The 15,792-nt window shown below is 40.8% G+C and overlaps 1 protein-coding gene across 2 annotated transcripts in view; it reads left to right on the top strand.

The window, feature by feature from the left end:
* Positions 1 to 15,792, top strand: part of MYZAP (myocardial zonula adherens protein) — a 61,282-nt gene that overhangs the window by 26,496 nt on the left and 18,994 nt on the right. For both annotated transcript variants that reach the window (XM_077919000.1, XM_077918999.1), the window contains exons 10-11: positions 1,782 to 1,887; positions 14,141 to 14,224. In XM_077919000.1, the coding sequence (XP_077775126.1) occupies positions 1,782 to 1,887; positions 14,141 to 14,224 (190 nt within the window). The remainder of the gene's footprint in view (positions 1 to 1,781; positions 1,888 to 14,140; positions 14,225 to 15,792) is intronic.

Genomic DNA, 15,792 nt, shown 5'->3' with positions numbered 1-15,792 from the left:
ACCAATGCAGCTCTTGTTGTTTCGGCTTTGTGGTGTATCGCCAGATTGCAATGTTTGACTGGTGATACATTGCAGTGTTGAAAAGCTGACATCACCCAGCCCAGACGCTCCAGAATGTACTCAAAGGGCAGGCAAGACAAGAATTGAAAAGCTGCAGCGCTGGCCCAAAGCATACATGATGGTGACAGCCACTTCTGCCCCATTCATAGATAGACTGGTCTAATTTTAACATTAAAAGGGGTATGCAAGTGGGGTGGGAAGTCCAACTCTCCCTAGCCACACCTGCCCATCTTCCATCTCCCTATTTTTGGGCCAGGCTCCAGCACCAGAAATGAGTTGTGCTGAGAGAAAAATCTGACTGAAAGGCCTTTGGCAAAGTGGGAGGGTTCAGTTTCCCTCATTTATATGGTCACTTTTCTGTTAAAATTGGGCACACACACCTCTCAACAGGAAAGGCATGTCAACAAAATGTGGCTGACACCAAATGATGTGAAAGCAATGGGGAGAGTATTGTTGCTGTTACACTCAGGTTATATGGGCTTCCCATAATGAGCATCTGGTTGGCTACTGTGAGAAGAGAATGCTAGACAGGTCCTTTGACCAGTTCAGCTGCATACAGGCTCTTCTGATGTTCTTATTTACATCAGCTCCTCCTCCACTGCCACACCCCACCACTACCACTTGTTCCTCTCCAGCCTCCTTTTTTCTCCCTTGCTACCTCCCTTGCTCCCAGCTACCAGGGCTTCCCTGGGCTGTCTCCAGTTGCCTCAGGCAGCAAAAAAGATGTAGGTAGCAGGGGCATTTTCTGTTTTGCATCAAGCAGCAAATGTCCTGGGCTGGCCTTGTTGTACATACATAAATTAGAACTTTCACTTGGAGTGAAGTTAGGTTGTTTTGTCCCCAAATGAAATGCTGACGGATAGGATTATTGATATGTCCCACTTAAAACCTTCCAGGGATTGTGGCCATGTATAAAATGTACCAGGGGATGCGGGTGGTGCTGTGGGTTAAACCACAGAGCCTAGGACTTGCCGATCAGAAGGTCGGCGGTTCGAATCCCCACGATGGGGTGAGCTCCCGTTGCTTGGTCCCTGCTCCTGCCAACCTAGCAGTTCAAAAACATGTCAAAGTGCAAGTAGATAAATAGGTACCGCTCCAGCGGGAAGGTAAACGGTGTTTCCATGTGCTGCTCTAGTTCGCCAGAAGCGGCTTAGTCATGCTGGCCACATGACCCGGAAGCTGTACGCCGGCTCCCTCGGCCAATAAAGCGAGATGAGCGCCGCAACCCCAGAGTCAGTCACGACTGGACCTAATGGTCAGGGGTCCCTTTACCCTTTACCTTTACCTATAAAATGTACCAGGCATGCATTTAACAAATTATTTTCTAAAATTAAATTCTAAAATCTCCACCAATTTTTCAAATTAAATTGCTTCTCAATCTTCCACCTCCTCTGATTCATACTCTAAAATAGATTACTTTGCAACTGATGAAAAGCTTCCTTTCTGTAAGGTAAAGATCATCTAAGGCAGGTGGTAGTTGGCTTACTGAAGACAATTATGAATTTGTAGATATATGTTGCGAATTGGACTAGATGACCTTTGGGACCCTTCCAACTCTATGATTCTGTACTTCCCATTTATGTGTCATTGGTTTTATCATTTATCATTGACAGACCTTTTTTTCTTAAAGTATTTGATACAGTGTTGGGGAAGCAGCTATTCTACAGATTTATATCTCACTAATTTAAATTTACTAATTTAGTATTCACATCTTTTGTTAGGTCACATCAGTTAGAGGAGGTTACAGCTAGTCTGCGAGAACGAATCAAACATCTGGATGACATGGTTCTTTGCCAACAGAAGAAAGTCAAGCACATGGTTGAGGAAGTAAGTTGTGGCATTTTTATTTATTTTTTACTCTGAATAACCTAATATGAAGATTTTCTTAAGGCAGAGATTGGAAACATATTATCAAATAAATGTAATGATCAGAAATATTTTTTCAAGAACAAACATGTTAAAATGTTTTTAAAATGTTAATTTTTCTCTTTGACCCATCACAGTTATACCAGAAATCAGACAATACGGTCTGTGAACTTCTCCTTCTCCTCCTCCTCCTCCTCCACCTTCTCCTCCTCCTCCTCCTCCTCCTCCTCTTATCATCATCATCATCATCATCATCACTATTATTAAAAATATTGACGTTTTCTTAATGTTCTTGGCCAATGTGGCAGTTGGAACATGAAATGCAAACATAATTTCTAGCTAACGAAGGTAATGTCAGTAGATTTTATTGTTTATAGCCAATGGCCATCACAATACAGTTTGAGCACAAATCACACAGCTACAAAGGTACATTTAAGGCTCACACAGCTTTATGGAGGATTGCAAAGCAACTGAAAGATATCTGTTTGTTACATTCTCCTATTTGTAAGCCCGTTATCTGCCTTATTCAAAAATACTAGTATAAGCAAATCAGCTTTCCCACCTCCCTTTGCTTCCTGCTGTAGAGCCTTCTTTGTGCTTGTCTTTGAAAGGGTTGGCATATTCCCTGCCACTGAAAATGTACCTCATGTTGTGCATCATGGTCTCTTCTGTGTCCATTTTCTCTGAACTGGCATGGTTGTTTGTGAGAGCCAAACTGACCTCTAATGGGTCTAAGTAGGCTGCAATTTGGGATCTCTGCATTGGTGGGTTTTTGGATAAGAAATGCCAGCACAAAGTAGTGTCCAAATAGTCATTACTTTTTTTTTATTTCAAACAAGTATTCTTTGGATTAGATTTAAACCAGAGTTTATTTTATCTACTTTATGCATCCTGTCCTGCTATATAATCCTGGTGTGATTAGCAATCTCATTCAGAGATTGTGGCTAACTCTGGTTCATGATAAACAGGAAATGCATTTTTATTTATTTTTTATTTATTAAATATTGCTTAACCACCCTTCATCAAAATGTTATAGGGTGATGTACAAAAGTGCAAATAAAATTAATTCACACAACATATAAATATTGGACACCGACAAATATTACAAAATACAACAGTGGCACAATCTTATGGTCCCTGGAGGATGTGCCAAGATTCAAAATAGGATTGGATCTAGTCACTGACTCCTCGTGCGCCTTGGCCCACCCAGCACCAGTCAGTAGGGCCAGAAAGGGGGCATGTTGGGTGTTCCACAAAGCGGCTTGGACCCAAAGACTCCGAAATCCTCCTGGTCCCATGAAACCACCTGGAACACAGTGTATTTCTCCACCGTTGCTTCTGCTCTAACATATCAAGCCCAGCCACACATGAAGGTGCTTCATCCACCTTCATCCCCCACCTTCCCAGAAATGCACGCTCAAAATATTGAAAGCTGATATGGTTCAGCAGATTTTCATCTTAACTGAGCCTGGCTTTGTGCAAGCCATTATGCTTATTTGAGGGCCAAACTATACATTATGTCAGTGGTTTTCAACCTTTTTGAGTCCACGGCTCCCTTGACCAACTACATTCTTTCAGTGGCACCCCTGTGGGGCTCAGGAGCGCAGTTATGCCACCCCTTGCCAGAAGAGCTGGCAGCCTCTCACCCTTTCTCGAACACCCTCCCTTGTGCAGTGTTCCCTCAGCCTCCACTTCTCCTCTCCTTGGGAGTCCTCCAAGCAGCTGCTGCTGCCATCCCTTGTCTCTGAGCTGCCCTCCCTGCCCCAAAGAGAGGTGCCTCCTCACACTGCCCCACAGGGGCCTGGGACTTGTCTGTCTATTCCCAACAGCAAGGACTGGTGGACTGGCTGGCTGGGCTCCCTTGCCCCCTTGCTTGCTTACCCCGAGGCCACTTCAGCTCCTGGCAACCAGCACCCCCTGACCAGCCCCAGAGGCAGCATTTGCCCTGCGAGCTTGCAGCCAGGGCTTCAACAAACAGCTGTGGAAGCCTTGGAGAGGCACAGATGCGAGAGGGCATCAGAGGAGGGAGAGAAGGACAGAGGGACAGAGGACAGTGTTGCCCACAGCACCCCTGACCATCATTCAAGGCACCCCAGGGTGCCAAGGCACTGGTTGAAAACCACTGCATTATGTTAATTGTATAAATTCAGTTAATACATTGTTGTTGCGGTTTATTTATTTTAAAAATATTTATATGCTGCTGTATCATAAAAAATATATCACAGCGGTTTACAGGCCCATGGCCAATGGTATCAAAAGCCGTTGAGAGATCAAGTAGAAGTAAATAGCCTCAGAGAAGTCCCAGAGAAGCTTGAGCAACCTCGTTCTCTTCCGTGCCACGGTCCCAACAAAAAAATGACTTTCTGAAGCTGCTATTTTTATTTCAGCAGAACCGTCCCCAACCTCCATGGTCATGCTATTGAAATACCAAAAGCCACACTGATAAAGCACTGATAACATTCATGCAGTTAATGTCAGGCCCTGAGCCTTGCAGTATCTGCAAAATGAGAATGTTAATACTCTACCTCTCAGGATGGTTTGAGGAAATGAAGTCAGTTATACCACACTTTGCATAAAAAAAATGGCATCAGATGCTGATGTGAGTTCTTTATGTACCAGCAACTCTACAACCTTTCCCTCTCCCTCTCCCTCTCCCTCTCCCTCTCTCCTTCTCTCTCATTATTTGGTAGCACAGGAGGGGTTTGCCTTTAAAATGAAAAAATCACCAACTGCATGGAATGTGGCTACACAACCATCATGACCAGTTGCCACTGATAGCCTGAAAACCCTCCATTAATTTGTCTAATCCCCCTTTAAATCATTTAACTTTGTGGCCATTGGAGAAGTGAATTTGCTGTGTGAAGAAGAGCTTCCTTTTTTCTGCCCTGAATCTTCCAGCCGTCAGCTTCACTGGATGGTCCTGAGTTAAAACTCAGGTATTATTAGAGTATTATGAGCTCAGTATTATGAGAGAGGGTAGTTTTTTTCTTTGTTCACATTCTTCACACCGTACATAATCTTATACACATCTATCATGCCCCACTTTATTCCCACTTTTTTCTAAACTAATGCCCAAGTATTGTAACCCTTGACATTTGTGGTTACCCTTTTCTTCACTTTTGTGCTCCAAGTTTCATTTCCTAGCATTTTTGTTTACCTCTTAACGATATTAGGTGATTTATAATTTGCATCAGCTTTGTCTTTATGTTGAGCAGTTGTGTATAATTAATGCTTGTACAGGGCTGTAAATATGTAAGTAGAATCAAACAAATAACAAACCTGAAAAACTAGTTTATAGGAATTAACTTATATGTAAAATCTCTTAGAGTTTCTGGCAGGTGTTGCTGTCACTTACATTCTAAAATGAAGAAAGCCAAGTAGCATAGAGGAGGAAGGGAGTGAATTAAGCTGCATGCCAGGGGTCAGCAAACTTTTTCAGCAGGGGGTCGGTCCACTGTCCCTCAGACCTTGTGGGGGGCTGGACTATATTTTGAAAAAATAAATAAAAATGAACGAATTGCCCCACAAATAACCCAGAGATGCATTTTAAATAAAAGCACACATTCTACTCATGTAAAAACACGCTGATTCACGGACCGTCCGCAGGCCAGATTTAGAAGGCGATTGGACTGGATCCAGCCCCCGGGCCTTAGTTTGCCTACCCATGCACTATGCCAAGACTAGAAAAAATAATTGTATGTTTGAATGTGTGATATTTAACAGGGATAGAAATGTTTTAGCTCACTGTAGGAAATGGTGTTGTAACCTGCCACTTGTGAATAAGGAATTAATGGATGGATGAAGAAACAGATGATGATGAAACAGAACTGACAGACCTTAAAAAGAGAAATTCAGAGTATGAATTTGGTCTGTGTTCCTTGAAGAAATGTCATTTATGGCCCAATCTTCAAGAAGTTCCATTTCAGGGAATGACCAGCCCCTATAGTGAAGGTGCTGTTTACCATAGTTACTTTCCTACATCATTCCAGTAAGGTTTGGATATGAGAGATTACATGCAGAGATCCAATAACGTTGTTACTTGCAGTGCCAGTACTAACTCTTTGTCTCTCCCTGCCAACCTCTTGGAAGGCTGGAAAGTAATGATGTAATACATCTCATCTGTGTGACCTCCCTAGTTCAGACATTACTGAAACGGTATAGTTAGGAACTACAGAGAAGTGGCAACTGTTCTGTTAAGAACAAGCTCCAAGCGTGAGAAATGCTGTTTCCCCTCTACTGTGGCCAAACATTTTGTTTTCATGGTATAATTTGTGGTAATTGTTTTGCGTTGCCTGCACATACAGCATCTGGAAATGAATGGAGCCACTGCCAAGCTACACAAATATGATTCTCTTGTTCATACACTTTACATTAACTCTACAGAAATTCATATAGAAACAGCTGTCTAAAATATGAGCATCCTGATTAGTAGTTAGTTGGAAGCCCAGCTGTATTCATATTTTCCTTGGAAGGATCAGGAAGAAGAGTGGAGGTTTAGAATAGGATAGCAAAGTGATCGCATGGTCGGCGGTTCGAATCCCTGTGGTGGGGTGCGCTCCCGTCGTTCGGTCCCAGCGCCTGCCAACCTAGCAGTTCGAAAGCACCCCAGGGTGCAAGTAGATAAATAGGGACCGCTTACCAGTGGGAAGGTAAACGGCGTTCCGTGTGCTGCGCTGGCTCGCCAGATGCAGCTTGTCACGCTGGCCACGTGACCCGGAGGTGTCTGCGGACAGCGCTGGCTCCCGGCCTATAGAGTGAGATGAGCGCACAACCCTGGAGTCTGGCAAGACTGGCCCATACAGGCAGGGGTACCTTTACCTTTACCTAGCAAAGTGATAGGCTCTTTCAGGATTTGGTGTTGGTGACCCTGCCAGACCACTCCTGTACTTAGTTCCCTTGGAGAGCTCAAAAATATACTTCTAATAGAAAAAGACAGCATTGTTCTCTTGATATTTCTTGGGAAATGTGTTAATCTAGATTTACCCAAGCCCATGCAAAATAAATGGGAGTAAAACAAACCATTAAGTAAAAAGCTAATTTGACCAAGCAACAGAAAGTACATTTTTAGTTTGAGATATCATGTGCTACAAAATAGCATAGAAAGGAGAAGAGCAAAAAAAGTCACTGTTTTGCTGATTACACAGAACCACATTTAACACCCTCATTAGTAAGCCATCTATTCTCTCTCATCATAGGAAGAGGGTAATTGTCAAAGCAGTGCTGATTGATAGATGGGAATTTACAGAATGAGCCAAAAAGGAGGGGTTGTTTTTTTAAAGGAAATATATCCCTTGGTTAAGGAGCTGTTTGCAGAATACAGATTTAGAGTGACATTCCCCTAACCAACTGAATTGAACTGTCTCTAGGTCATGGCACATGAGCTGTTCTCCACATTTAGTCTCAGATTCATTGGAAGATGATAAATGGTGACTACCTGAAACAAAACGATGGAGAGAAATAACATGGATGCACCACAACCAAGGAATATTCTCTGATCCGCTCTGTAAAGTTACCCTATATACCCAGGCCAAACTGAATCTTGATTCCTGTAGTTACTTCGAAAACTCCAGTGTGGTATGATGACAATGTTTGTTTAGCAGGCACTTGAAAACCCAGCTGTAAAAGAAGCAATTCTTAAATGCCCTGTTCATACAGACTCAAGCTTTTGCAAGCTGTGCGATGTTGCATATTTTTCCATCCCACAAAAGTTACTTGAAGTACTAAAAAAAAGAAGACAATGAACCAAAGAGGTCATGGGCTCAACTTTTTGGTGGATCTGAGAAATGTGTGCCATAAACTACAACAGTTACGTTGTGGCAGGGATGTCAATTCTAAGCACCTGTAATGCAGGAACAAAAGCAAATTTCAGAACTATACCAGCTACTAATTCCAATTCAACGCTTGTGCAATATATTCCCAAAACCAATTACTTAGGTACTTATAGTAGAGCACTAACTTGTTGTATAATTGACTGGAATTATAGTATCTGTAAAAACAAACTCAGCAAAATGACAATTTTACTGAAAGTTTATGTAGAGTAAATAATAATATTAGTAATGGACTGGAATTTTCAAAGGGCATCAGAGGGAGTTAAACTCTAATCATAAATCTCAGTGGGAAAGTTTGGGCAATGAGAATTTTGTGAATCTCTTGGGGAAACTCTACTCCTGTTTGGTTAGGTTAGACTCTAGACAGCTTTTGAGTAGGCACAAACAGAAACATTCAGACTCCAAGGCTCCACTATTTAAAAGCCTACTTTTGAGTCAGTCTTATTTTACTGGATTTAATAAACAATGGAATGTATTTAGGTTGAAACCTGATCTTTCTTGCATATAATTTGTCCATTCTGTAACTGCACTTTCTGTCTCTTGCATACAATCATGTTTCTGGTGTCTTTTATATCTAACATCACATTCACACAAAAAGCAAATGAACAATGTGGTGGAGGGCCTTGGCTTAGCGATACAGTGTGCAGAGAGCCCCGGGTTCAATTCCTGACATCTTCAGTTAAAATGATCTCTGTATGAAATACTGGGTTTGTTTCTGCCTAAGACCCTAGAAAGCCTCTGTAAGTATAAGGCAGCTTCATCTATGCTCCTCTTCTGTGAAAGCCAATATTGTTTGTCTCTGTTACACTGCATAGTGTATGATGACAATGATATTGCTTTATAATTCCTGGAATAACCAGAAGGAGGAAATGTCTATAGGAAATGCCTATGGACAACATCCTGAAGAACAGGGACTTCTGGCCTTAAAGGGAAAGGAGGATTAGAGATTGTCCAAGAGAGGTATTGAAATAACAGGAGATGATGGGAATGGATGATAAGGAACTAATGTCATGAAAATTGATGTGTTTTGAGGGTGGGACATAGAAGTGAAATCATGTTCATTTTTAAATTAGCTTTTGTTTCTTCTTACAAGCTACATGGACATAATTTCACACATCACTCTGCTCACTTCGAATGGCAGCAACCCCATTTTTCTGTTAATCCTGAACATTGGCCCTGTTTCATATTATACTGTGAAATGTGCTTGATGGTACCATATGCTCAATTGAATCACTGAAGGCACATAGTTGATGCTGGTGATGAGTGGCTTGAGATCTCTGGAGCCCAGTTATGCCAAGTGCCCAATAGCACTCTCTCCTGCCATTGCTGGTGTTTACTCTTGTCGATAGAACTTAAATGCTGCATTATCTTTTCATGTGTTAGGAATATGGGTTGCTTGTTTCACTTTAATAGATCTTGCAAAGTGTCAAGCTCCTTTAAATGTTTTTAAATGCTTTATCAAAACAATGCAAAGATGAGCCAATAACCTTATCAGCCAGTGCACTTTTATTTTATGCAGTGTTAACTGCATAAAAATACTATTATGTAGCAGCAACATTTTGTGTTATAAGAGTACAAATTTTAATAAATGTTTTATAATACTTTTAAACTGCTTCCATTTTCTTTCTTTTTAAAACCCAGGCTATGTGTCATTTTTGGGAAGGCAAAGTGTGTTTCTGTGAGGCTGAGAAACAATCCTTCTTAGCTGACTTTGGTGCTATGTTGCCATCTCTTTGAACGCATCCCCTGGTCGAGTGACAGGTTCTGGTGCACAATGCTTTAGACAATTACTATTCCACTAGTTGTTATCACACTGTAAAAGGGATTCCCAATCACAGAAGGTGAGGTCCTTCCAACATGGCCCAAGACGGCATCAGCTCACCCAATGGGCCCTCTCCTTTCTCTCCTGCCCCTGCACCCCCAAAATCTGCTCTGGAGAACTAGGGGACCACACAGAGCAAATTTTGGGGGCATCTGGAGGCTGTAGAGGGGAGAATAGAAACTAGATGTCCACTGTTGCACAAGTGGTGGACTGTTAGCAAGGTCCCTTAAATAATGTTGGCAAAATCAAGAAAGAAAAGAATTCCTGATGAATTTGAAGAAATAAACAGAAAGGTTTTGACTTCTTAGGTCAGGCCTAGTACATAACAGGGAGAACGTCAACCAAACATATAGAGAAAAACTCCCTCAGAACTACACAGCCAATTAGGGCATCATGCCACTCTGCCTGGTTGCTAAGTAACACCTCCCCCATCACCCTCTTGGCTAGCTGACCTTAACACTAACAGAATATAACCCTTTTCTTGCACACGGCATGATTTTTGCTCTTGCACTAACATCACTGGATGTTTCCCAATATGTTTATTTGCAATTCTTCCATGATTCTATGAATTGTATTAACGTTCTTCAATCTGTAGCCATGAAATTTTACACTGGTTCCATTGGGTATGATCCTCCCAAATATTTAAGGGTCCCTCCAGGTTTTGTTTCGGGCACTGTATTCTGCAACATGTCAATGATCCCATTATAGAGCATCAGTGGTGCATCATTCTGTTTTATTATTTGTTCTGTGATGTTTCCCCAATGTTATTACATTATTGCTGTCTGGAAGGGCGCTTTTGACAACAAGAACAGGTCAAAAATTAAATCTGAATTTTGTGGTATAAAAAGTTACAGAATTTCAGCAGGAAGCTATGAGACATTCACCAAATTGAAACAAAGCAGCCTGTCCACTCTGAAATTTCGTGTTCACAAAGAGTATATTGAAAGTGGGATCACATATAACTGTCCCAATGCCATCATGAGCAAAAATAATTATGAATTCACAATAAAAATGATATCATTGGGGCTAGGTACGGTAAATCCTTGACTCTCCAAATAAAATCAGGAGGACTTCTAAAAGTGCTCAACTTTTGCTGGATCACGTTCATCATATTTCAGTGGCTCCTTGTATGTTACTTTATGCTCTGCTGTTTGAGAAGAAATGGGTAAATAGCACACATTATATACATAATGTTTCAGCAGTTGATCTTCTGCAAGTGCATTTCAGTGGTAGTTGATAAACGCATATGAGTGGCAGTTCCCTTTAGGTTTCTAGAAGCAACAATGCTGATAGAAAATTTTGCTTGAAAAATACTCTCATTTTATCAATGTCCTTCTTGTTACATTTCATCTTTTCTCATTTGGCTCAAACTTTTTGTGTGTGTGCGTGTGTATATATATATATATATATATATATAATCTGTAAACAGTGGACTTATTAAACATCTATTTTAAAAGCATTAACTTGAATAAAAGATCAGTTACACAATCATAGCATTCTAAACACATTTTATGCATGTGGGTGTAAGTGTGGTGATAGTTTTAGATGGGAATTTGATTTATTTTGAATAAGAAACCAAAATTTCTCAAGAGCTAATTAAAATAAACAATCCCTTTGCTGCAGTTTATCTTATTTATTTAAAAAATATTTAATAAGCAAAGGTGAGTGCCATTCAGAAATCTTTTTAATTAGGTGTACATTTTATAGAAAATTCCTGTTTATATTGCTGTGATTTTATTTTACCATTCTCTTACAGTGACGTAGTAAAAGCTATTTATTATGATTTTCTTTGGCTCACAGTCCCTGTTGTTGAATTTATTTGCCCAAACAGGGAAGTTTATAGGTGCACTTGTCTTTGTTACCTCACATTCAATACGAGTGGCAGATGGTACATAAAGCACATAGTCTGCTAATGTGCCATTATTATTATTATTATTATTATTATTATTATTATTATTATTATTATTAATTATTATTATTTCCTGCCTTTTCCCCAGTCTGGGATGCTAGGTGGTTTACACAGATAAACTAGAAAAAGCTAAAAACATAGAAAATACTATCACTAAAGGATAAAAAATTAGGATAATCATTACAGGATAAAAAAGGTGTGCAGTGTGCTTATATCTGTCATTTGTGCTCACAGGGTGTCTAACCAGTCCTCCTATTATTAATTCTGCATCTTCTGTTGGCAATTTAAGGCATTTGCTGTAAAAATCCCAGAACTTAAGTCCTGTTGGATCAGATCCAGCACCAACCATCCTGTCCTCACAGTGGCCAAACAGATACCTCTAGGAAGTAAACAAGCAGTACAGCAGCCATCATGACTAGTAGCCACTGACATCACTTCTACCCTCCATGAATTTATCTAAACCTGTTTTTTAAGGCCATCCAAGTTTGTGGTCATCATTACATCTTGTGATAATGAATTCCATTGATTAAACATACTTCAACAACTGAACCCTGGATTTGCTTCTTGGCTTTGGACTGGCAATGTTTCTGAAATATAAAGAAAATACTAAATAGCCTCTCAGATATAAAGGAAGTATTCCACCCCACCCCACCCCACCAGTTCCAAATAGTTGCCTGCAGTGGTCTCCTGCAGTTAGATAGGTGGTGACCAGGGTCTTTTTAGTGTTGGCACCCTTCTTTGGAACACCCCCCTTGGTCCACAATCCTAGTGCCTCCTCTTAGCTCTAGCTGTCAGGTAAATACAATTTTATTCACCCAGACTTTAAACTTGCTAAGCATTTGCTGCTATTGGAATGCTACAATTTTCGAATCAGGTCAGTTTATCTTCAGTTAATTTAGAGTTTAAATATTTTGGCTTTTAGTGTAGATTCTTTTTAAAGTTCTGTTGATTTTCATCCTATTATTTCTTCGCTTTTATTTGCTTGCTTGCTTAGGTATATAAATAGTTGTTTGTGATTGGAGGTAAACAAATACAGTGATGACTGTAATGTCGTGGGAGCAAATAAGGAATTGTACCTAGCTGCCCTGAATTGCCTTTAATCTAAATGAAATAAGATAATTACTGTCTAGTCATCCGTGGTATGGTTTTCCGGACCCATCCTGGTATGTTGAGTACCAGCCCTAACAGGTATTGACAAGAGACACTATCTTGTTTGGTTGCCTCCTTCCATGTGCAGACGCATTTCCTGCCATGCTGCCTGCCTCTCCTGTCTTCATACACTGATGCAATTCTCCAGGGACTTAAACACACACACACTCACACACCCTTCCTCCTTTGTCTAATTCCCTAGAATGTCATTTTCCTGGACAATTTCAGGGCTTTCCCTGTTTCCTAGCGATTTCTCACATACGTTAGTAGGGAGTGCCAGACAGAGCCTTGAGGTGGAAACCACCAAGACGTGAGCTCAGTTGAAATGCACGGGCGCAGAGCAGTGCCGTTGTGCAACTCCTGCTCATTTCACTGGTTGTGTGGGTTTTTTATTCAATTATGCCCTGACTTCCCTTAAAAATTCACGGTGTAATCATTGTTAGTGAGTCGTGAGGGTGCCATTTGGTTTCTCTGCTGATGCAGGCACTAAAATAACTTGGGGTGTCCCTGTTGCCCACCATCATGACCCCTCCCCTCTGCCCGTTGCCTCTGCATCATCTTAGTAGCCTTTAGTTCCCTCTCTGCTGCTAGGTCTCCCCTTCTCCGTATCCAACGACTTTTTGCCTGCCAGAGAAGTGAAAGAAAACATCTGCAGTGGCAGAGCAGCACAAATGAAAGGGGAGACTTAGGAGCCATGGAGTAGTCTCACATTGTGCAGTAGCAACACATGCATGGGTTTTTTGGGGGGGGCAGGCTTTTGTTAGGGGGCAAAACCTCAGATTTCATAGAATCATTTGTATTGATTCCTATTGATTGGGGGGGCAGCTGTCCCCCCTGCCCCCCTTGGCTATGCCCATGAGCACATGGTTAGTTTGTGCAGACATTGGGTATAATCTGTCATCAGCACAACATGGATATAACAAATTGATTTCTTGGGGTGAGAGGGGATGTGCTTGTGCATGAGATATAAACATATTTGTATTTGCCCCCTTACCACAAGGAGATCAAGACAGCATATATGCGGCTACCACACATCTATACAACAACTCTGTAGGTGTGAGAGAGTTCAGTTTTATTATTAGGATTTATCTCATGATAGTTTTGATTTTTATACATCACTGAATACTGTAATGACGGAAGGGTGGAATAAAAATATTTTAAATAAATAAAATAAAAAGCAACATTAGTGCTCTGAACCCTGAAACTTATTCACCGTTGCCATTTGTTACATTTTTATGTGTTCGGCAATCACAATTTGACCTGTTTGCATTCTGTAAAAACATTCAGGCTAAGCTATAAAGTTTGAAATGAGTAACTTCATGTTCCAATGAATGGAGTATTTCATGGGTCTTGTTTTTGCTGCCGCACAACAGACTGATACACAGCTATCCCTCTGGAAATCATTCCTATGGATATGTGCAATCTAATTTCCGGTAGGGAACTTACTTAGTGACAGAGCTTCTCCCTCCTATCTACATTTACATTGTTTCTTTCTTTTCTTCATAGATTGAGCTGCAAAAGCGAAAGATGAAGCAAAAGGAACTGTTTATATTACAACTTTTAGAAAAAATATCATTCCTTGAAGGAGAGGTAAGGATTATATTTGGCTAATTACTGAAAGTTATTGTTTTTAACTGATACTTAGCCAATTATCTTTCCCAGTGTAAAAATGCCCTCCCACGAGATGTCAAAGCGATAAACAACTACCTGACATTCAGAAGACATCTTAAGGCAGCCCTGTTCAGGGAAGTTTTTAACGTGTGATATTTTAGTGTATTTTTGGTTTCTATGGAAGCCGCCCAGAGTGGCTGGGGACGCCCAGCCAGATGGGCGGGGTATAAATAATAAATTGTTGTTGTTGTTGTTGTTGTTGTTGTTGTTGTTGTTATTTCTGATTGAGGCAGCATAATATTATAACTAGTAAGAATCAAGTGTCAACAAGAAGAAAAAAGAGGGGGGAACCATAGAAAATGTATAAACAGAAAACAATACACTATTAATTGAGTACACTCGTCAGCTGTATTTGAGTGGCAGTCTAGAGATTTGATTGAGTCAGGAGCAGGGATGATAATGAACTAAGTGCTTCCTGTATTAGGTAATGCAGACCAGGATGTGTTTGTGTGAATGTGAGGGGAAGGGCAGAGGAAATGGAAATCCAATACTTTTTCCTTTTATAGGATCACTGTAGCCCAGTGGTGTGCAGTCAATGGACTGTTAGGGGACTAGACTAGTCCCCTAAATGTTCTGATTAAATTAAAGTATTAAAGCCTGGTGCCTCCTTCCCAAAGCCCAGGAAGTTTCTGCCCAGCTTAGGGAGGGAGGTGTGATGCTCACGTGTACGACATTGCCCCATCGCCCTCGCAAGCTGGCGCCTCTGGCCCTAACTGTTCTCCTACAAAATATGTTGCCGCACGCCACTCTTGTAACCATATGTTATAAGGGGGATTGATTATTGTCTGAAAGACTTGTATACATAATAAATTAAGCCAAACTGTTGTGAAGTTATCCTTTTGTTTCTGCTCCTTCAACAACCATAATTTATTAGTTAGTTTTTCCATTAGGCCAATGTCCCATACACTTTTGTACGAATGATCTAAGTTTACTCTGAAATATTTTTCCAATGTCTAGCTAAAATATTCCTAGACATTATATCACAACTAATTTTGTTAGATTTTAATTATGGTGTGTGCTGCCTTCTACTTTTGGATTAACTTGTAGGTTGGTTTTGTGGTTTGTATTAGATAGCAAGTCTACTTAGGCAGCACCTATCTTCCTACATGTTCTGTGAAACACCTATTTTTCAGGCACTCAACAAATTAAAAAAATATATATATTTTGCACAGATGAGCAGTAACATGTAAAGAGAAGCCTGTGAAAATTAATAGAAACGTCTTTTCACATTTGTGGTTAGATTTGGGAGGGGAAAACACAGGAAGCTGCCATTTGCAGAGTCAAACCATTCCACCATCTGGCTCAGTATTGTCTACTACAGCAATGATTCCCAATTGGTTAAGTATTGTGGACTCCTGTTTTTCAAAAGCCGATCCATGGACTCCATGTTTTTGACTATGGTAGTTTGTGTTACGTGAATGGTGCCACGGACCCCCTGGGTCAGATACGCGGACTGCCCAGTGGTCCGTGGACCACCAATTGGGAAC

This window comes from Podarcis muralis, chromosome 14, assembly GCF_964188315.1.
Source record: "Podarcis muralis chromosome 14, rPodMur119.hap1.1, whole genome shotgun sequence".
NCBI classification, from domain to species: Eukaryota; Metazoa; Chordata; class Lepidosauria; order Squamata; family Lacertidae; genus Podarcis; species Podarcis muralis.
This window is presented reverse-complemented; position numbering and strand designations above follow the sequence as displayed.